Here is a 20,850-nt window from a genome sequence, read left to right as displayed (position 1 = left end):
TATTCTGGAGCTCTACACCTTACTTCCAACGTAAAGCTATATGGTTATTATTATGACACTATAATATTATCTGTTGTACCTACCGCTGCTATTCAGAATATCATTCGGCAGTGCTAAAACTGTAGCCCCTGTCTATTTGATAGAATCTCCTCTTCTCTTTATACAGTGCCTTCAGAAAGTATTTATACTCCTTGACTTATTCCACATTTTGTTGTGTTACAGCCTGAATTGGAAATTGATTAAATGTATATATTTTTTCAGCCATTTACACTTCAATACCCATAATGATAAAATGCTAACATGGTTTTAGAAATGTTAGCTGATTTATTGAAAATGAAATCCAGAAATGTCTCATTTAGGTAAGTATTCACACCCCTTTGCTATGACACTCCAAATTGAGCTCCGGTGCATCCAATTTCCTTTGATCATCCTTGAGATGTCACTACTTGATTTGAGTCCACAGGTGGCCAATTCAATTGTTTGGACATGATTTAGAAAGAAACACATCTGTCTATATGAGGTCCCAAAGTTGACAGTGCATATCAGAGCAGAAACTATACCATGAAGTCTAAGGAACTGTCTGTAGATCGCTGAGATAGAATTGTGGTAAGGAATACCCTGGGGAAGGGAATAACATTTCTATAGTGTTGAAAGTTTCCAAGAGCACAGTGTTCTCCATTATCTGCCAAGAGCTGGCCATCAGATCAAACTGAGCAATCGAGCAAGAAAAACCTTGGTCAGGGAAGTGACCAAGAACCAAAGACCACTCTGACAGAACTACAGAGTTCCTTGGCTGAGATGGGAGAACCTGACAGAAGGTCTCTACAGCACTTCACCAATCTGAACTTCATGGGAGAGTGGCCAGACGGAATCCACTCCTGAGAAAAGGCACATGACAGCACGCCTGGAGTTTGCAAAACGGCATGTGAAAGACTCTGAAAGCATAAGGTGAAAGATTCTGGTCTGATGAAACAAAAATGTAACTCTTTGTCCTGAATGCAAAGCGCTATGTCTGGAGAAAACCAGGCACAGCTCATCACCTGCATAACACCATCTCTACCGTGAAGCATGGTGGTGGCAGCATCATGCTATGGGGATACTTTTCAGGGACTGGGAGATTGGTAAGGATAGAGGGAACAATGAATGGAGCCAAATACAGGCAAATTGTTGATGAGAACCTGCTTCAGAGTGCAAACGACCTTAAACTGGTGCGAAGATTTATGTTCCAACAGGACAATGACCTTAAGCACACAGCCAAAGCAACTCTGGAATTGCTTCAGAACAAGAATGTGAAAGTCCTTAAGTGGCCCAGCCGACGCCCAGACTTGAATCCCATTGAAAAGCTGTGGAAAGACTTGAAGATTGCTGTTCACCCCACTGCTCCCCATCTAACCTAACAGAGCTTGAGAAAATCTGCAGGGGAAAATCACAAAATCCAGATGTGCAAAGCTGATATAGACATACCCAAGACCACTCCAAGCTGATATAGACATACCCAAGACCACTCCAAGCTGATATAGACATACCCAAGACCACTCAAAGCTGATATAGACATACCCAAGACCACTCCAAGCTGATATACACATACCCAAGACCACTCAAAGCTGATATAGACATACCCAAGACCACTCCAAGCTGATATAGACATACCCAAGACCACTCAAAGCTGATATAGACATACCCAAGACCACTCAAAGCTGATATAGACATACCCAAGACCACTCCAAGCTGATATAGACATACCCAAGACCACTCAAAGCTGATATAGACATACCCAAGACCACTCAAAGCTGATATAGACATACCCAAGACCACTCCAAGCTGATATAGACATACCCAAGACCACTCCAAGCTGATATAGACATACCCAAGACCACTCCAAGCTGATATAGACATACCCAAGACCACTCAAAGCTGATACAGACATACCCAAGACCACTCAAAGCTGTAATCACCACCAAAGATGCTTCTAAAAAGTATTGACTCGGGTGTGAATATTTATTTTAATATGTTATTTAATTTTTAAATACATTTGCAAAAATGTAAAAAAAAAAAAAAAAACATTTTGTCATTATGGGCTATTGTTTGTAGATTGGGGAAAACATATATTTGAATCAATTTTGATTTCAGGCTGTAACACAACATAATGTAGAATAAGTCGAGCGATATGAATACTTTCTGAAGGCACTCCATCTTTCAGGTGGTTATCGCTGGTGCCTACTACCCTAACTACTTCTCTCAAGGGGAAATGGATGAAGAGCTGGCCTCCAAAGACCTGTCAGGCCATGATCCCAAAACAACAGTGCTGGTATGATGCCATTACCCCCTATCCCTGATTCCCTGATTTCAGATTCCTATACATTCATGAACAGTGTTTGTATGTTGTGAATTCTAGACCACTGCCATGCTCTTTGATTGTCTCGTCTCAGGTGAGAAACCTGCCCCCCTACAGTTTCCTGTACTACAAGCAACTGCAGTCCCTGTTCCGCCAGTGTGGCCAGGTCAAGTCCATAGCCTTCGATGGAGCCAGGTAACAAACGGATCAAACCTCCACTGGACTTAGAATAACTCATTATGTTACCTGTTTCATAGATAGATACTTCATAGATGTTTTGACCTAAATGGTCTTACATAGCTTATAGAATGCCCATAGTCCATTGGTAAGACAGATAAACATTTGTTGTGTGTTCCTTCAGAGGGCATGTAGAGTTCTACCGGACGACTACTCGAGGGTCGGGGGTGCTCCCTGAGGTGTCACTGGCCCTCCTCTTGGCCCACCAGAGGCATCCTCTGGACATTTTTGTGCATCCCAGTGATGAGGTGGAGACCTTTGCTGGAAGCAGGACCATCTGCCACATGAGATACGCTCGGTAGGGAGCCTATACATCCTTCTCACATTACTAATCCACTCAGCTGGGTTTTTAATCCTCGTTTCCTACAAAATACAGTTTGCTGCATGGGTGTAACATCGTCTAACCTCAACTTCTCAAGAGGAATGCATTTAGCGGAGTGAAAGTTAGTCAGACAGTTGATGTATAGGTAATGCCAGCTCTGGCTCAGGGCCAAATGCCTCTTCAGGAAGTTGGAGGTGTCCTGTTAGTGGGGGGGTTTGGGGGGCGTGGGCTTTGCCCGTAACCCTGCAGGCCTGCACCCCTCCACACTGGGCCTTGATGTAACCTGACATGCTTGCACTCTGGCTGACCCTCTACAGCCATCACACAGCCTCTGAGAGGGTAGATTTAGGCCGAGTCAGACTCTCTCCCTCCTCCTCACACACATTTACAGACAGTGCTGTCATGAGTGAGTTACAGTCAGTTAGGTCAGTCCCATAGACTCCCTAATACAATGATGCAGCTCAGTGACTTTGACTGTTACACTAGCACTGTGTTCCCCCTTTGAGGGATCCTCCAGGCTTTTTAAGCATAATTCATTCTGTCCTGTGGTTTTCAGTGTGAATGTGGACTTCCAGAACAACTCGGTCTACCCAGTGGGGTTGCTGAGCAGCACCATCGACCCAGACAAGCTGCCCTCTAATCCCATCTTCGTGGTCAACATCACAGATGTTAGTCAGGCTGAGACTCCTCTTTCAGTCAAATTTCTGGGACTTGTTTTTGTGTAAATAAGTAATCTGGTGACGATTCTATCTAGAGCAACTGAATTTAGGTGATCACATACCCTCCATTTTGGCTATGCACAGTCTGTAGTGGATGTGGTAACCAAGCATGCCTCCTTCATCTTGGCTCCCTAGGTGGTGGAGGTGGGCCACTTCTGGGGCTTCCAAGCGGATGATGCCAGCATGGAGAAGCAGCGCCATCTGACAGCGGAGATTAATTCTCATGAGCTGTGTCCAGTTCCTGTCTCCCTCTACCCAAACCTGCTGTGCCTGGCACCTTTCTCTGAGGGCGACGAGCAGGGCCTCTACTACCGTGCCAAGATCCTGCATGTCTGCGGCAGCTCTGTGGAGGTACAAGCACATGCTCACTAAGCTCACTAGTACACACAATCACTCCCAGGTTGAATGCAGTTTTAGTGGATGAACCATGTGTTCTGAATGTTCAAGGTTTTCTTTCTGGACTTTGGAAACACCAGTCTGTTGTCGTGTAGCTGCCTGAGGAAGCTACCTGCTGATATCATGGCCCACCCATTCCAGGTACAGCTACAGCGTTTTATTTAGGCAAAATGGTAAACATCTTTGGGCCACATCCTAATCAAGAGAGTTTATCTAGTATCCCTATATTCTGGTATGACTTTGTCCTGTATTATGTTAGGATTGTGTTCTGCCCGGTCTCCTCAGCCCCAGGGGTTCCAGATTAGGATTGTGTTCTTCCCTGTCTCCTCAGGCCCAGGAGTTCCAGATTAGGATTGTGTTCTGCCCTGTCTCCTCAGCCCCAGGGGTTCCAGATTAGGATTGTGTTCTTCCCTGTCTCCTCAGGCCCAGGAGTTTCAGATCTCTGGGATGCGTCCCTCGGCCCAGTCCATGATCCTGGGGGACCAGTGGAGCAGCCGTGCCCGCAACCGTTTTATCACGTTGGTGAACGGCCATCCGCTCATAGTCTCCCTGTTCTCTATCCTGCACGGCATCATGCGTGTGGAGCTGCTCATCAACACTGACACGGTCACCTCCAGCGTGGCTGACATCATGATGCAGGAGGGACACGCCATCAAGGCCGAGGAGAGCTTTGAGTCCAAGGTACCTCAAACACAGGCCAGCTTTCTGTCTGTCTTCACTGCAGCTTCTAGGATATTGTGCTCATGGGGAATTGTTCAGTTATAGTTTTCCTGTTAGGCTTGGCTATAAACATAAATAATTTAGTGTTTCCTTGCTGTCCAGCAGTAGAAACAAAGGCTGTGACCCTGAAGGTGCTGTGTGGTTGTGTGTCTTGCAGCAGATCCACGACGTGCTGGTGTCTCTGTACAAAGACCTGCAGGACGGCACCTTCACTCCCAACGCTACCAGCAGCTCCTGGAAGACTAGCAAGGAGGAAGAGAAGCAGCTAATTGACAGCCTGCTCCAGTCCTTTGCCAAGACCAGCCAGTCCTCTCTGAAGAGCAAGGCAAGAACACTGGCCAAATGGCTGTCTCACATTTCATAGACTGCTACTGTGTTCAATAGACTGCCTGTCTGGTTCAACCAGGAAGTGTTGTTAGTTGTTCACCACAAGAGGGTGTCATTGTCTTTCTGCCTTTTGCCTGCCTCCTGTCCAGAGGGTGGAGACATTTTGGTAGTATGCGAGCTGGTGTACATTTTGTTCTGCGGTGAATTAGTGGCTGTGGGCCAGGGCCACACATTCCTCTCAGGAATTCGTGGAACACAATTTGTTTCTGGGGGATGTTTTTACTGTTAACATGTATTAAATAATTGTGTATGAATGTTAGTGGCTACAGGATGCCCATTGTGTCTTAATGCTCACTGTAAGTAAAGTGTTGCTGATGCTGTTTCCCACAGGTTCGTGTGCATGGCCCATCCAGTCCTCATAAAGTCAACTTCCACAGCTTTAGCAACGTCACCAACTACAGGTTAGTCAGTGTCACCTAGATCAGGTTAGTTTGGCCCAGTGCTGGTGACACTATATACCAGTGCTAATGAATGTGTTAACTCCTTACAGGTCGGTGCTCATAGAGAAGGACAGCATCAACTCTGTTGCGTTGAATGACAGTCCTCAGGACAGCCATCAGCGGATGCTCGTGGCTGGCTCCGTGTCTGTCAGTGCGACAGGTACAGTACTGGGAATGGGATATGATCTGGGACATAATAAGCACATTAGAATAAGGGTTAGACCATGGGTGTCCAACTAATTTTGCCCTGCGGACTGCATTCGGTCTTCACTGAGGTCTGGAGGGCCGCACTCACCTTCAACATTTTCAAAAAATAGTCCTCTATCCAGCACTTTTGGAATTTTCAATGCTCCCGGACTGTCTAGGTTTCGATAACTGTTGGCAAGCTGGACAGAGTGAAATACACTTGAGTATAGAAAACATTAGGAACACCTTCCTAATATTGAGTTGCAGACACACCCCCCCCCCCTTTGCCCTACGTACAGGATCAATTTGTCAGGGCATGGACTCTACAAGGTGTTGAAAGCATTCCACAGGGATGCTGGCCCATGTTGACTTCAACGCTTCCCACAGTTGTCAAGTTGGCTGGATGTCCTTTTGGTGGTGGATAAGTCTTGCCACACAGGGAGACTGTTGAGTGTGAAAAACCCAGCAGCGTTGCAGTTCTTGACAAACCGGTGCACCTGGCACCTACTACCGTACCCCATTCAAAGGCACCCTCTGAATGGTACACAATCCATGTCTCAATTGACTCGAGGCTTAAAAATAAATATTTAACCTGTCTCCTCCCCTTCATCTATACCAGGTATTCCCAAACACCAGCAATACCCCCAGTGGTACACCAAATATATGTGATTCACATGTAAAAAATATTTTTATTTATTTAACTCTTTTTTTTTTTCACATTTTCAAACAGTCCATTTATATTTTCCAACAGGGCTATACATTTTAGGCTTTTTTTCTCACCTGAGTAGCCTGTTTGTGAAAAAAATGGTTTAACCATCTAGTGTTCAGCGAAATAACACAATGTCAAATACAGGTAGCCTAGACAAATAATTAACATCCAATCATATTAACCGTTACTCTCTTGCGGGAATTCCACTAAGTAGCCAAACGTAGCTGCTGCTCATGTTGGTATCTGTACTGATGGCGCAGAAGCCATGGTGGCATAGACATAGTGGAGTGGTAACGTGCATGCAAGCAATTGCTCCCAACGACACATGGTACACTGCAGCATCCACCGAGAGGCTCTTTCTGCCAAGGGAATGCCTGTCAGCTTGAAAGACATTTTGGACAATACAGTGAAAATGGTTAGCTTTGTTAAAGCTAGGCTCCTGAACTCTCGTGTATTTTCTGCACTATGCAATGATATGTGCAGCGACCATGTAACACTTTTACAACATGTGTGCGCTGGTTATCAAGGGACACTTTTTTTATTGAGAGATGAGCTTAACGTTTTCTTTACTCACCATTTTCACTTCTCTGACCGCTTGCATGATGACGAGTTTCTCACACGACTGGCCTATTTGGGTGATGTTTTTTCTGGCCTGAATGATATGAATCTAGGGTTACAGGGACTCTCCGCAACTATATTCAATGTGCTGGACAAAATTGAGGCTATGATTTAAGAAGTTGGAGCTCTTCTCTGTCTGCATTAACAAGGACAACACACAGGTCTTTCCATCATTGTATGATTTTTTTTTGTGTGCAAATTAACTCAAGCTTACGGACAATGTCAAATGTGATATAGCGAAGCACGTGTGTGAGTTGGGTGCGCAATTACGCAGGTACTTTCCGAAATGGACGACACAAACAACTGGATTCGTTATCTCTTTCATTCCCTGCCTCCAGTCCACTTACCGATATCTGAACAAGAGAGCCTCATCGAAATTGCAACAAACAGTTCTGTGAAAATTTAATTTAATCAGAAGCCACTGACAGATTTCTGGATTGGGCTGCGCTCAGAGTATCTTGCCTTGGCAAATAATGATGCCCTTTGCAACCACGTACCTATGTGAGAGTGGATTCTTGGCCCTCGCTAGCATGAAAACTAAATACAGGCACAGACTGTGTGTGAAAAATGATTTAAGACTGAGACTCTCCAATACAACCCAAAACTGAAGAGTTATGTGCATCCTTTCAAGCACACCCTTCTCATTAACCTGTGGTGAGTTATTCACAATCTAATGAACAAATAAGGTTTTATATGTAAGATGGTTAAATAAAGAGCAAAATTATTATTTGTGCCCTGGTTCAATAAGAGCTCTTTGTCACTTCCCACTCATGTTTAATAAATGTATCGTACAGTGTGTGTGTGTGTGGCAGGCTTACAGTATTGCAAAAAAAATACATTTGAGAGTGCGCTGACCCTGGTACTAAAGGGTATACGCAGCTGGAGGTTGAATGTTTTGAAGGGGCATGAGACTATAAAAAGTTTGGGAACCACTGATCTACACTGATTGAAGTGGATTTAAAAAGTGACATCAATAAGGGATCTAGGGCAGTCCCCAACGGATGAACAATCTTAGTCGACAAAGTTGTCTGTTCTTTTGACCAATCAATTGCTCAACATTTTTAAACATGTATTTTACCATAAATAGACACACTGTTTTAATAAAACCAACTATATGCAATGAGCTTGTCTGATGCTTTAAGCTTACGGTTTGATGCCTCAAGATGTCGCCAGAGATCGAGATAACCAGAAGGGGGAAAAAATGTAACCTGACCTAGCTATTCTCCTCCCGCTCCTGCTGGCTTTCGCAGATTCTACCATCATGCTCCTGAAGTTTCCAGTAATAGGCTACACGAGTGTAACGGCGTTCGTCTGTTGAAAGAGGAGCAGCGTAGTCAGTGTTCGGGAAGGGTTTGGCCAGGGCGGCTTTACTTGGCTCATCGCACTCTAGCAACTCATTGTGGCGGGCCGGGCACCTGCAGGCTGACATCGGTCGTCAGTTTCCTCAAACATTGGTGCAGCTGGCTTCCGGGTTAAGCAAGCGGGTGTGGATTTTGTTCCGCTGGCGGAACCAAATCAGCGGAAATTTCAGAGCGCCACCTATAGTTTTCGATAAAACTCAAACTTTCATTAAAACACACATGCAAGGTACTGAATTAAAGCTACACTCGTTGTGAATCTAGCCACCAAGTCAGATTTGTAAAATGCTTTTCGGCGAAAGCATGAGAAGCTATTATCTGATAGCATGCACCCCCCAGAATACCAGACCGTCACATAAACAACAGATTTTGCGGTAGCCGGCGCTACCCAAAACGCAGAAATAAAATATAAAACATTCATTACCTTTGACGAGCTTCTTTCTTGGCACTCCTATATATATCCCATAAACATCACAATTGGGTCTTTTTCCCGATTTAAATCCGTCATTGTATAGCCAAAATGTTGTTTTCCTTAGACCGGTCTGATCCAGGAATATTCCATTTTACAAGACGCAACGTCACTTTTTAAAATTACAAAAGTTGTTTATAAACTTTTACAAATCACTTCAAACTACTTTTCTAAACCAACTTTAGGTATTAATAAACGTTAATAATCAAATTGATCACGGGGCGATCTGTATTCGATAGCAGCAAGTCTTGAAATCATTGTCCATGTTTTCAATTTCACAACATCCTGTGGTGAGCCTAAAACAGGAAGGGCCAAAACGTCATCTAACCAAGGATAAAGCAGACTTAAAATGCCAGTACTGGCGACATCGTGTGGAAGCTGTAGGCGTTTACAGGGCATCCCCATTTATTTTCTGTCGCCTTAGACAATACATTGACTGGCGGATTAATATTTTTTTTGTGTTTTTGGTGAACAGTTTTTCGAGGGATTTTTACTCCTAAACACGTTATGTTATAGCCACATTTACATTACATTTAAGTCATTTAGCAGACGCTCTTATCCAGAGCGACTTACAAATTGGTGCTTTCACCTTATGACATCCAGTGGAACAGCCACTTTACAATAGTGCATCTAGGTCTTTTAAGGGGGGTGAGAAGGATTACTTTATCCTATCCTAGGTATTCCTTAAAGAGGTGGGGTTTCAGGTGTCTCCGGAAGGTGGTGATTGACTCCGCTGTCCTGGCGTCGTGAGGGAGTTTGTTCCACCATTGGGGGGCCAGAGCAGCGAACAGTTTTGACTGGGCTGAGCGGGAACTGTACTTCCTCAGTGGTAGGGAGGCGAGCAGGCCAGAGGTGGATGAACGCAGTGCCCTTGTTTGGGTGTAGGGCCTGATCAGAGCCTGGAGGTACTGAGGTGCCGTTCCCCTCAAAGCTCCGTAGGCAAGCACCATGGTCTTGTAGCGGATGCGAGCTTCAACTGGAAGCCAGTGGAGAGAGCGGAGGAGCGGGGTGACGTGAGAGAACTTGGGAAGGTTGAACACCAGACGGGCTGCGGCGTTCTGGATGAGTTGTAGGGGTTTAATGGCACAGGCAGGGAGCCCAGCCAACAGCGAGTTGCAGTAATCCAGACGGGAGATGACAAGTGCCTGGATTAGGACCTGCGCCGCTTCCTGTGTGAGGCAGGGTCGTACTCTGCGGATGTTGTAGAGCATGAACCTACAGGAACGGGCCACCGCCTTGATGTTAGTTGAGAACGACAGGGTGTTGTCCAGGATCACGCCAAGGTTCTTAGCGCTCTGGGAGGAGGACACGATGGAGTTGTCAACCGTGATGGCGAGATCATGGAACGGGAAGTCCTTCCCGGGAGGAAGAGCAGCTCCGTCTTGCCGAGGTTCAGCTTGAGGTGGTGATCCGTCATCCACACTGATATGTCTGCCAGACATGCAGAGATGCGATTCGCCACCTGGTCATCAGAGGGGGGAAAGGAGAAGATTAATTGTGTGTCGTCTGCATAGCAATGATAGGAGAGACCATGTGAGGTTATGACAGAGCCAAGTGACTTGGTGTGTAGCGAGAATAGGAGAGGGCCTAGAACAGAGCCCTGGGGACACCAGTGGTGAGAGCGCGTGGTGAGGAGACAGATTCTCGCCACGCCACCTGGTAGGAGCGACCTGTCAGGTAGGACGCAATCCAAGCATGGGCCGCGCCGGAGATGCCCAACTCGGAGAGGGTGGAGAGGAGGATCTGATGGTTCACAGTATCGAAGGCAGCCGATAGGTCTAGAAGGATGAGAGCAGAGGAGAGAGAGTTAGCTTTAGCAGTGCGGAGTGCCTCCGTGATACAGAGAAGAGCAGTCTCAGTTGAATGACTAGTCTTGAAACCTGACTGATTTGGATCAAGAAGGTCATTCTGAGAGAGATAGCGGGAGAGCTGGCCAAGGACGGCACGTTCAAGAGTTTTGGAGAGAAAAGAAAGAAGGGATACTGGTCTGTAGTTGTTGACATCGGAGGGATCGAGTGTAGGTTTTTTCAGAAGGGGTGCAACTCTCGCTCTCTTGAAGACGGGATGGACGTAGCCAGCGGTCAGGGATGAGTTGATGAGCGAGGTGAGGTAAGGGAGAAGGTCACCGGAGATGGTCTGGAGAAGAGAGGAGGGGATTGGGTCAACCGGGCAGGTTGTTGGGCGGCCGGCCGTCACAAGACGCGAGATGTCATCTCGAGAGAGAGGGGAGAAAGAGGTCAGAGCACAGGGTAGGGCAGTGTGAGCAGAACCAGCGGTGTCGTTTGACTTAGCAAACGAGGATCGGATGTCGTCGACCTTCTTTTCAAAATGGTTGACGAAGTCATCTGCAGAGAGGGAGGAGGGGGGGAGGAGGAGGATTCAAGAGGGAGGAGAAGGTGGCAAAGAGCTTCCTAGGGTTAGAGGCAGATGCTTGGAATTTAGAGTGGTAGAAAGTGGCTTTAGCAGCAGAGACAGAGGAGGAAAATGTAGAGAGGAGGGAGTGAAAGGATGCCAGGTCCGCAGGGAGGCGAGTTTTCCTCCATTTCCGCTCGGCTGCCCGGAGCCCTGTTCTGTGAGCTCGCAATGAGTCGTCGAGCCACGGAGCGGGAGGGGAGGACCGAGCCGGCCTGGAGGATAGGGGACATAGAGAGTCAAAGGATGCAGAAAGGGAGGAGAGGAGGGTTGAGGAGGCAGAATCAGGAGATAGGTTGGAGAAGGTTTGAGCAGAGGGAAGAGATGATAGGATGGAAGAGGAGAGAGTAGCGGGGAGAGAGAGCGAAGGTTGGGACAGCGCGATACCATCCGAGTAGGGGCAGTGTGGGAAGTGTTGGATGAGAGCGAGAGGGAAAAGGATACAAGGTAGTGGTCGGAGACTTGGAGGGGAGTTGCAATGAGGTTAGTGGAAGAACAGCATCTAGTAAAGATGAGGTCGAGCGTATTGCCTGCCTTGTGAGTAGGGGGGAAGGTGAGAGGGTGAGGTCAAAAGAGGAGAGGAGTGGAAAGAAGGAGGCAGAGAGGAATGAGTCAAAGGTAGACGTGGGGAGGTTAAAGTCGCCCAGAACTGTGAGAGGTGAGCCGTCCTCAGGAAAGGAGCTTATCAAGGCATCAAGCTCATTGATGAACTCTGAGGGAACCTGGAGGGCGATAAATGATAAGGATGTTAAGCTTGAAAGGGCTGGTAACTGTGACAGCATGGAATTCAAAGGAGGCGATAGACAGATGGGTAAGGGGAGAAAGAGAGAATGACCACTTGGGAGAGATGAGGATCCCGGTGCCACCACCCCGCTGACCAGAAGCTCTCGGGGTGTGCGAGAGCACGTGGGCGGACGAAGAGAGAGCAGTAGGAGTAGCGGTGTTGTCTGTGGTGATCCATGTTTCCGTCAGTGCCAAGAAGTCGAGGGACTGGAGGGAGGCATAGGCTGAGATGAACTCTGCCTTGTTGGCCGCAGATCGGCAGTTCCAGAGGCTACCGGAGACCTGGAACTCCACGTGGGTCGTGCGCGCTGGGACCACCAGATTAGGGTGGCCGCGGCCATGCGGTGTGGAGCGTTTGTATGGTCTGTGCAGAGAGGAGAGAACAGGGATAGACAGACACATAGTTGACAGGCTAGAGAAGAGGCTACGCTAATGCAGAGGAGATTGGAATGACAAGTGGACTACACGTCTCGAATGTTCAGAAAGTTAAGCTTACGTAGCAAGAATCTAATTGACTAAAATGATTAAAATGATACAGTACTGCTGAGGTAGGCTAGCTGCGTTGTTGACACTACCCTAATCAAGTCGTTCCGTTGAGTGTGAAGTTTCTACAATGCTGCTATTCGGGGGCTAGCTGGCTAGCTAGCAGTGTTGGTTACGTTACGTTGCGTTGGGAGAACGACAATAGCTGGCTAGCTAACCTAGAAAATCGCTCTAGACTACACAATTATCTTTGAAACAAAGACGGCTATGTAGCTAGCTATGTAGCTAGCTACGATCAAACAAATCACACCGTTGGGACTGTAATGAAATGAAATGAAAATGTGATACTACCTGTGGAGCGAAGCGGAATGCGACCGGAATGCGAAAGTTCTATTCAGTAGACGTTGGCTGGCTGTTGGCTAGCTAGGAGTGTCTCCTACGTTAAGGACGACAAAATAGCTGGCTAGCTAACCTCGGTAAATTAAGACACGATTTAACCAGTTTTAGAGACTTCAGAGTGTTTTCTATACACACATACTTATCATATGCATATACTATATTCCTGGCATGAGTAGCAGGACTTTGAAATGTTGTGCGATTTTTAACAAAAAGCTGCGAAAATTCGCAGCCTCCCTAACAGGTTTTTAAGAAGCTCTGTTTGGCGGGTTATGTTTCGGAGGACACATGACTCAACCTTCGCCTCTCTCAAGCCCATTGGAGAGTTGCAGCGATGAGACAAGATCGTAATCACAAAATTGGGGAGAAAAATTGGGTACAAATTAAAATACAATTACAAAAAAACCTTTGCTCTGTACTTTGTTGAAGCACCTTAGGCAGCGATTATAGCCTCGAGTCTTCAAGCTTGGCACACCAGTATTTGGGGAGCTTCTCCCATTCTTTCATGCAGATCCAATCAAGCTCTGTCAGGTTGGATGGGTAGCGTTGCTGCACAGCTATTTTCAGGTCTCTCCAGAGATGTTCGATCTGATTCAAGTCCGGGCTCTGGCTCGGCCACTCAAGGTCCCGAAGCCACTCCTGTGTTGTCCTGTTGGAAGGTGAACCTTCGCCCCAGTCGGAGGTCCTGAGCGCTCTGGAAAAGGTTTTCATAGAGGATCTCTGTACTTTGCTCCGTTCATCTTTGCCTCGGTCCTGACTAGTCACCCAGTCCCCGTCGCTGAAAAACATCCCCACAGCATGATGCTGCCACCACGATGCTTCATCGAAGGGATGGTGCCAGGTTTCCTCCAGATGTGACGCTTGGCATTCAGTCCAAAGAGTTCAATCTTGGTTTCATCAGACCAGATAATCTTGTTTCTCATCTGGTCTGGGAGTCTTTAGGTGCCTTTTGGCAAACTCCAAGCGGGCTGTCATGTGCCTTTTACTGAGTGGCTTCCATCTGGCCACTCTACCATAAAGGCTTGATTGGTGGAGGGCTGCAGAGTTGGTTGTCCTTCTGGAAGGTTCTCCCATCTCCAAAGAGGAGCTTTGTCAGAGTGACCCTGACCAAGGGCCCTTCTCCCCCGATTGCTCAGTTTGGCCAGGCGGCCAGCTCTAGGAAGAGTCTTGTTGGTTCCAAACTTCTTCCATTTAAGAATGATGGAGGCCACTGTGTTCTTGGACATTCAATGCTGCAGAAATGTTTTGGTACCCTTCCCTAGATCTGTGCCTCCACACAATCCTGTCTCGTAGCTCTACGAACAATTCCTTTGACCTCATGGCTTGATTTTTGCTCTGGCATGCACTGTCAACTGTGGGACCTTTTTATATAGTCAGGTGTGTGCCTTTCCAAATCATGTCCAATCAATTGAATTTAGCACAGGTAGACACTAATCAAGTTGTAGAATCATCTCAAGGATAATCAATGGAAACAGGATGCACCTGAGCTCAATTTCGAGTCTCATAGTAAAGGGTCTGAATATTTATGTAAATAAGATATTTCCGTTTTTTAGTTTAATACATTTGCAAAAATGTCTTAACCTGTCATTATGGGGTATTATGTGTAGATTGCTGAGAATTTTGTTTTATATAGTCCATTATAGAGTAAGGCTGTAATGTTACAAAATGAGGATAAAGTCAAGGGGTCTGAATACTCACTGAAGGCACTGTATATGTATATATCAGTGGCGGCTCCTCAGAGGAGGAACGGGAGGACCAACCTCAGTGAATTTCATTAAAAATATAATAATAAAAAGGTTTTTAGATAAAACTAAATATATAAAACTAAATATATATTATTATAGTCACCAAATTGATTAAAACACACTGTTTTGCAATGGTCTATAGTATCCTCAACAGCACTCCGTAGGGTAGCACCATAGCGTAGCTGAAGGACAGCTGGCTTCCGTCCTCATTGACTTCAATGCAATACCTAGGAGGCTCTTCCATAGACTTACACAGTAATTATGACAACTTCAGAGGACGTCCTCCATCCTATCAGAGCTCTTGCAGCATGAACTGACATGTTGTTCACCCAATCGAAGGATCAGAGAATGAATCTAGTACTGAAAGCATAAGCTACACCTAGCTAGCACTGCAGTGCATAAAATGTGGTGAGAAGTTGACTCATGCCAAGACTCATGCAAAGCTGTCATCAAGACAAAGGGTTGCTATTTTGAAGAATCTCAAATATAAAATATATTTAGATTTGTTTGACACTTTTTTGGTTACTACATGATTCCATATGTTAGTAAAAATAAAGAAAAACCCTTGAATGAGTAGGTGTGTCCAAACTTTTGACTAGTTGTGTGCGTGTGTGTGTGCGTGTGTGTGTGTGTGTGTTAGTCGAGCAATAACACAATCTCGGTCAACCAACAGCCTAACGACCAAACAATCGACCAGTCGACTAAATGGGGTCAGGCCTAAAGGGATCATAGCTGTCACCTGGATTCACCTGGTCACTCTGTCATGGAAAGAGCAGGTGTTTAATGTTTTGTCCATAATTTCTACACTTTCGATTTTGATTTGAGTCATTTCCATGTCGATTGCAATTGTTTTCCCATCAAGTCTTTTTTATTTTTTTAAATGACTCAAACCACCAACGGGCTTGCTGTTAGTTTAGACCCTACCAGAAATGTACATTTGTCTTTGTCGTAACAGTAAGATGCGTATATGTGTGTGCTGATATAGGCACACAGATTCTACTAAAGGAGACCACACTGATGCCTCACATCCACGGCCTGCCTGCACTCATCACCATGCTCTTCACCCCTGCCACAGAACTACGGTCAGTCTGCTTGGAGATGGTATACTCATCACATGTAATCAAATTACCTACCATACCTTTTATAGGGAATGTGAGATCTTATAGGGAATGTACAATTATGGGCAGGTTTTATTAAATGTTAACATAAATAATTTCTCATATTTGCGTCAAATCATGCATTTAGTCATAAAGGTCTGTTAATGTAACTTTGCCTGTTCTCTGCAGCACCAACGAGGAGAGGACCAGCTACACTGGTGCCCTCTGTGGTCTGGGGTGGAACGTCCAGTCTCAGGCAGCTGCCCTGCCTGAACATGACATGGAGCTCGCCTTTGATGTCAAATTCGATGTAGAGGACATCACTGAGGTAGCTAACATCCATATAGTTCCTCATAGACCCTTCATATCCATATGTATCGTGTTTTAAAACTTCAACTTTCCACATATAATCAGTGTGTTTTGTGTTGGATCAGATCAATGCGTTGCGCAGTGCCATTAACCGTCTGGTGTGTGAGGGGCCCAATGGTCCTCTGCACCTGGGGCCTGACAGGATCAACACCCTGCAGGAGGACTGCCGCGAACGACTCGTCAGTCTGTTTACAAAGTCACCCCCTCGAGAAGACCTTGTTCCTGTGTACCATGAGGAACCAAAGCAATGGAACCAGGTATGGCTTGAATTCATGGTGTAATGTTAGTTTTCCCCATTTCAATCAATTCTGTCCTGAGCTTTTATAGAGCGTAAGGTCCATACTTAATCATAATTTCTAGTGTTAAAACAATTCATGTTGAGCTTGTCTGGTGTGGCCATGTTGTGTACAGGTGGATCCCAGTCAGAAGATGGAGATTGTCCAAAAGGAAGATGGAAAGAGCAAAGGGGTCCTGTTCCAGCTACACCCTGTCACACTGCTCAACATATGAGCCCATTCTAAAGCAGCAACCAGAAGCACAGCATGCTGTCCTGTTTTCACCCCCACTACTCTTTATGTTTTACAAGATTCTTGCTTATGGTAACCCTCAGGAGGGACAATCTCTTTTGATAATTATTTCAACAACAAAAAAATTGTGCAATTGTTATGACTTATTTTACTTAAGGTCCTGCCATGCTTCCCTGTCCTGTGTTATGTTGTTCAGCTTTTCTATTGCTGTGCTGGTGTAATTATACTTTCTAAACACCTATCCTTTTCTATTTTGATAATTAGTGATATTTAAAACAATAAATGGCATTACCATTTTTCTTTTTATAAATGAATCTGACTTAGTCTGAAGGTATGGTGCTGGTTTCAGTTCGGTACTGTACTTACAAAAATACACATTTGAGTGCTTACAACAGATGAGACTTGTCTGTCACTGTCGGTCTCCATTCAAACTCAGGAATAGTCCGTCAGAGTAACCTAACAGCCAAGTTAAATTTGTCACCTCAGCATACTGATATGCACATGCAGGCACGAAAGGGCCTTCTGTGCCAGAAGGAATCAATGTGTATTTATAGAATGTAATTTCAAATCCCTTTTGGAGATTTTCCAAGTGTTGTATGCACCGTGTACCCTACGAAACATGAACACCTCATATGTCCTCTTATTTATAACACAAGACTAGACTGCCCTAGTCAAATGAAACAGTTTTGTCTTGGACCCCGTTTTCAGTAAAGTGTCTGAAAAACTATAACATAATACATCAAGGAACATTTATTTTTCTTATTCTGTAATGAAATACATACTGTAAGTGCAAATAGTTAGTCCAGGGTCTAAGAACTACATTGAGTATAGTTGGACAGTTAATTCAAACAAATTAAATATCATCAGATATTCCTTGTCTTCATGGTAGTCAAACAACGGTACCTAAAACACCAGCTTGTGTATAGTTCCTTACAGTTATACAAAAGCAAAAACCCTACAATTACCACATCTAAAACACATTGTCAAATTATTTTGTGCTTGAAAACACCAAAAGGAAATCATTTTATATATATTGTCATATACTGAGAGAAGCCCCACCAGCAAACTCGAACATGAAGCGGTATTTAACATTGGCAGCAGAGCATTTCTGTAGGCATATCTCTTTTTTGTGCCAAATCTTAGTTTGTTGTAAGCACAGCAAAAAAATGTAGCATGAAAAACTGCACAAAATATATCAAATATTTACTCAAGGCTTGACGTCATGCACTTAATAACAAGCAACACAAAAGAAAAAAAGGCTGGTTCTTTTTGTTGTTCAGAATTGTGTACTTGTCTACCTAGACATAAGATCTTGAACACGAGTGATTTACTTTGTGTTAACCGTTCTAGACAGTTTTGGGGTCAGGGTTTCTTCAGTGGTTGGTTTTAGAGAACACCTAGATGAAATAGTACTACTACCCCACAGATAATGACAAGGCTCTCCAACAATGATCAAGCTGTCTGAGCTGGACCTCGCTGTTAGCTAGACTCGCGTCTACTCTTCCTTTCGCTTGGCCCCGGGGATCTTCGCCTGGATCCTGTTGCGACAAAACATGAGGTCAACTCGGATACAGTACTGATTTATGTCAGTGTAGTCATGAACCTTTTCTAGTTTATATCAAGATGATCATTACAATCTATTTCTTAGGTGGATGTTCCAGAAACTACCATGTTCATTGTTGAGTAGAAAAGGTCATAACCACTTACTTCCCCACTACGGAGTTCACTTGGGTCCGTATTAGTCCAACATATTGGTCAATCTGTGCCTGAGACAGAAAACAATTTAAATTCAATAAAAAAATATTTTGTGAGTTAATAACAAAAATGTATTCTAGAGAGTGAGGGTAAATTCTTACCTGGTGTTTCTCATAGACAATGGGCATGCTAAACATGGACACCACAGCTGTAGGGGACGAGCGAGGGAGAGACTCATGTTAAAGCAGTTTGACCTCGTCACCCCCTGGGAATATACTCAAATATGCACACATTGTGTCCACAGAGCCCCACTCCAGCTCAGAGACTTATCTACACTAGGCTAATAGAAAAATAACACAAATATGAGATACTTTATGTCTTCAGTTGTGAATGAAACCTTTGAACAAAGACCTTCATAAATAACCTTTTGGAATTTCATCACATGGATATTTTTGGGAAGTGAAGCGACTGAACTTTAATCTAAGATTAAAATAAATTGTTTTTGCTAAAAAGGGCAGAAGGGAATAATCCACTTTGATACAGAACTTAATTGATACAGATTGCAGTAAAACTCTGGTTCCATGAAGAACCATATGTTGTGATCTTGTCAGGAGGTCATGTGCTCCACAGCGTATTGTTCTCTCTGTGTTGGGTTAATCATTTACTGACAATGGGGTACTGTGATGCGTGCTTATTACAGCCCACTGATTATAGTAAAAACTCATACAGACTGGCTTTGTGATCTTGTAGATTGAGAGGTTCTAATATGATGCATTATATTCCGTTTTGTTATAAAATGATGTTAGAAGAGATCAAATATGAGCTGTATGTCAGGCTCAACGTGGTGGGAAGGCAGTAAAGGGGTGCAGAGCTGAGTAGAACAGTAGCTAGTCATTGGAGGATCCTCACCTAGAATAAGCAGAGTCAGGCCATTGAAGAGAGCGCCCACATAGGTCAGCAGCCACATCAGCACAGCAAACTGCAACACAATGTGAAAACACTTGGCACTGCTTCACCAAACAAGCCCACCCCCACAATATATGGTATGTTAATTTGATGATTGACAGAAGGTATAAAATACAAAAATAATTAGATATTTTAGGTTTTAACATGTCCATTGATGACATTTGACAGTAGAAATAGTAGTGAGATTACAGACATTAAAAAGCGGAGTGTTGGTAAGGTGTTAGTGTCCATGTCATTCTTGTAAAAGCCGAGAGATGAGAGAGAGGCTGACCTTCAGTGAGTCGATGAGGTCCTGGACCAGGAAAAGCCTACGGAGCTCCTTCATACAGGTGTTGGCGTAGAGCAAAGCCTTGTCAGCATAATTACCAATCTGATCCTGGGACAGGGAGATCTCCACTTCCAGATAGGATCTGTTTGGGGGGAAAAGTACAAGAGACTGTTGGTGTCTAGGCTAAAGTGACTTTGTAAAACTGATTTGTGAATGTAAATGGCAGATTTTTTAATGTGCTGAGAAAACCTCTTATCATCTTTCACTCACTTGAACGGGTGTCCTTCATCGGTCTTCTGCACAGCCTGAAGCACAGACTTGTAGATCCTGAAGCTGATGCTGGCAGAGAGGGCGGCCAGGGTTAAGTAGGCTCCCACACTGACCACACTGAACTGGGTCAGAGAGAAGAGCAGCAGGAGCACGCTGCCAAACACAGCTCCAGACTGCTTCACGTTCCTCCAGTAGAGCAGGTCAATGGCTGGGGGGAGGACAGAGACAGGAGAGCAGGGTTAGGATCCAGAGTTAGGTCCAGTATTACACAGTGACAGTATGATGACCTAACCGTAAGGTCACCCCGGCATGACACAGTATGACCCAACCATCGGTCACCTCAGCATTACAGTGATAGAATGACTTCACAGTGCTCAATTTACAGTGTTCCTGTCTACGCTGTGATATCACTTACAGTGCCGTAATCCCGTGTGTCCCAGGCATTTAGGTCAAATAACTGGAATACCATAGCAGTCAGAAGTCCTCAGAGACCCCTGACGAGTGGGATTTTGCTCTAACCTATATTTGTATTGCGTTTGATTCAGCTGTGGATTCATAAACGTAGGTGTGAATGTGTCTTAAGTGAAAACTTTTCTATCCGGATTCTTTTCCCCTATATATAGAGTGACCTTTGCCAACGATAATAGCGAGCTGACTACTACTTGTTGAACAAGTGTCACTCAATTTATGTTGCCACACACCGGTGGTGGCACTCTATCTGACAGTGACGTGTGATTATCAGTAGTAGTGGTCAGCACTCGGCCTGGTCACACACACAAGCGACCCTGCAGTACCCTAACACAACCTGGTTCCCCAGTAGTACAACTGTACTAGCCATTCACAGAGCTGGGTTAATCATTGGCCTGTGGAGCCAGTGGCATAAATAGATCCAGATAGTGTCCAGAGATAACAGCTTAAAGTGACCTGGTCATTCTACAGCCCT

At 45.0% G+C, this 20,850-nt stretch overlaps 2 protein-coding genes across 5 annotated transcripts in view; one reads left to right on the top strand and one right to left on the bottom strand.

Moving 5' to 3' along the window:
* LOC115146170 (ATP-dependent RNA helicase TDRD9-like) overlaps positions 1 to 17,004 on the top strand; it is a 35,091-nt gene extending 18,087 nt beyond the window's left edge. For both annotated transcript variants that reach the window (XM_029688067.2, XM_029688066.2), the window contains 14 exons: positions 2,201 to 2,308; positions 2,430 to 2,530; positions 2,697 to 2,870; positions 3,451 to 3,562; positions 3,749 to 3,964; positions 4,061 to 4,150; positions 4,433 to 4,690; positions 4,887 to 5,054; positions 5,447 to 5,517; positions 5,607 to 5,716; positions 15,701 to 15,797; positions 16,002 to 16,140; positions 16,247 to 16,438; positions 16,593 to 17,004. In XM_029688067.2, coding sequence (XP_029543927.1) covers positions 2,201 to 2,308; positions 2,430 to 2,530; positions 2,697 to 2,870; positions 3,451 to 3,562; positions 3,749 to 3,964; positions 4,061 to 4,150; positions 4,433 to 4,690; positions 4,887 to 5,054; positions 5,447 to 5,517; positions 5,607 to 5,716; positions 15,701 to 15,797; positions 16,002 to 16,140; positions 16,247 to 16,438; positions 16,593 to 16,691 — 1,935 coding nt within the window. In that variant the 3' untranslated portion in view covers positions 16,692 to 17,004. The remainder of the gene's footprint in view (positions 1 to 2,200; positions 2,309 to 2,429; positions 2,531 to 2,696; positions 2,871 to 3,450; positions 3,563 to 3,748; positions 3,965 to 4,060; positions 4,151 to 4,432; positions 4,691 to 4,886; positions 5,055 to 5,446; positions 5,518 to 5,606; positions 5,717 to 15,700; positions 15,798 to 16,001; positions 16,141 to 16,246; positions 16,439 to 16,592) is intronic.
* A 436-nt stretch (positions 17,005 to 17,440) lies between these two features.
* Positions 17,441 to 20,850, bottom strand: part of LOC115146171 (reticulon-1-A-like) — a 53,828-nt gene continuing 50,418 nt past the window's right edge. For all 3 annotated transcript variants that reach the window (XM_029688069.2, XM_029688070.2, XM_029688071.2), the window contains 6 exons: positions 19,908 to 20,115; positions 19,641 to 19,779; positions 19,313 to 19,382; positions 18,565 to 18,611; positions 18,416 to 18,474; positions 17,441 to 18,246 (listed from right to left, as the gene is read on the bottom strand). In XM_029688069.2, coding sequence (XP_029543929.2) covers positions 18,204 to 18,246; positions 18,416 to 18,474; positions 18,565 to 18,611; positions 19,313 to 19,382; positions 19,641 to 19,779; positions 19,908 to 20,115 — 566 coding nt within the window. In that variant the 3' untranslated portion in view covers positions 17,441 to 18,203. The remainder of the gene's footprint in view (positions 18,247 to 18,415; positions 18,475 to 18,564; positions 18,612 to 19,312; positions 19,383 to 19,640; positions 19,780 to 19,907; positions 20,116 to 20,850) is intronic.

This window comes from Oncorhynchus nerka, linkage group LG18 (genome assembly GCF_034236695.1).
Source record: "Oncorhynchus nerka isolate Pitt River linkage group LG18, Oner_Uvic_2.0, whole genome shotgun sequence".
NCBI lineage: Eukaryota > Metazoa > Chordata > Actinopteri > Salmoniformes > Salmonidae > Oncorhynchus > Oncorhynchus nerka.
This window is presented reverse-complemented; position numbering and strand designations above follow the sequence as displayed.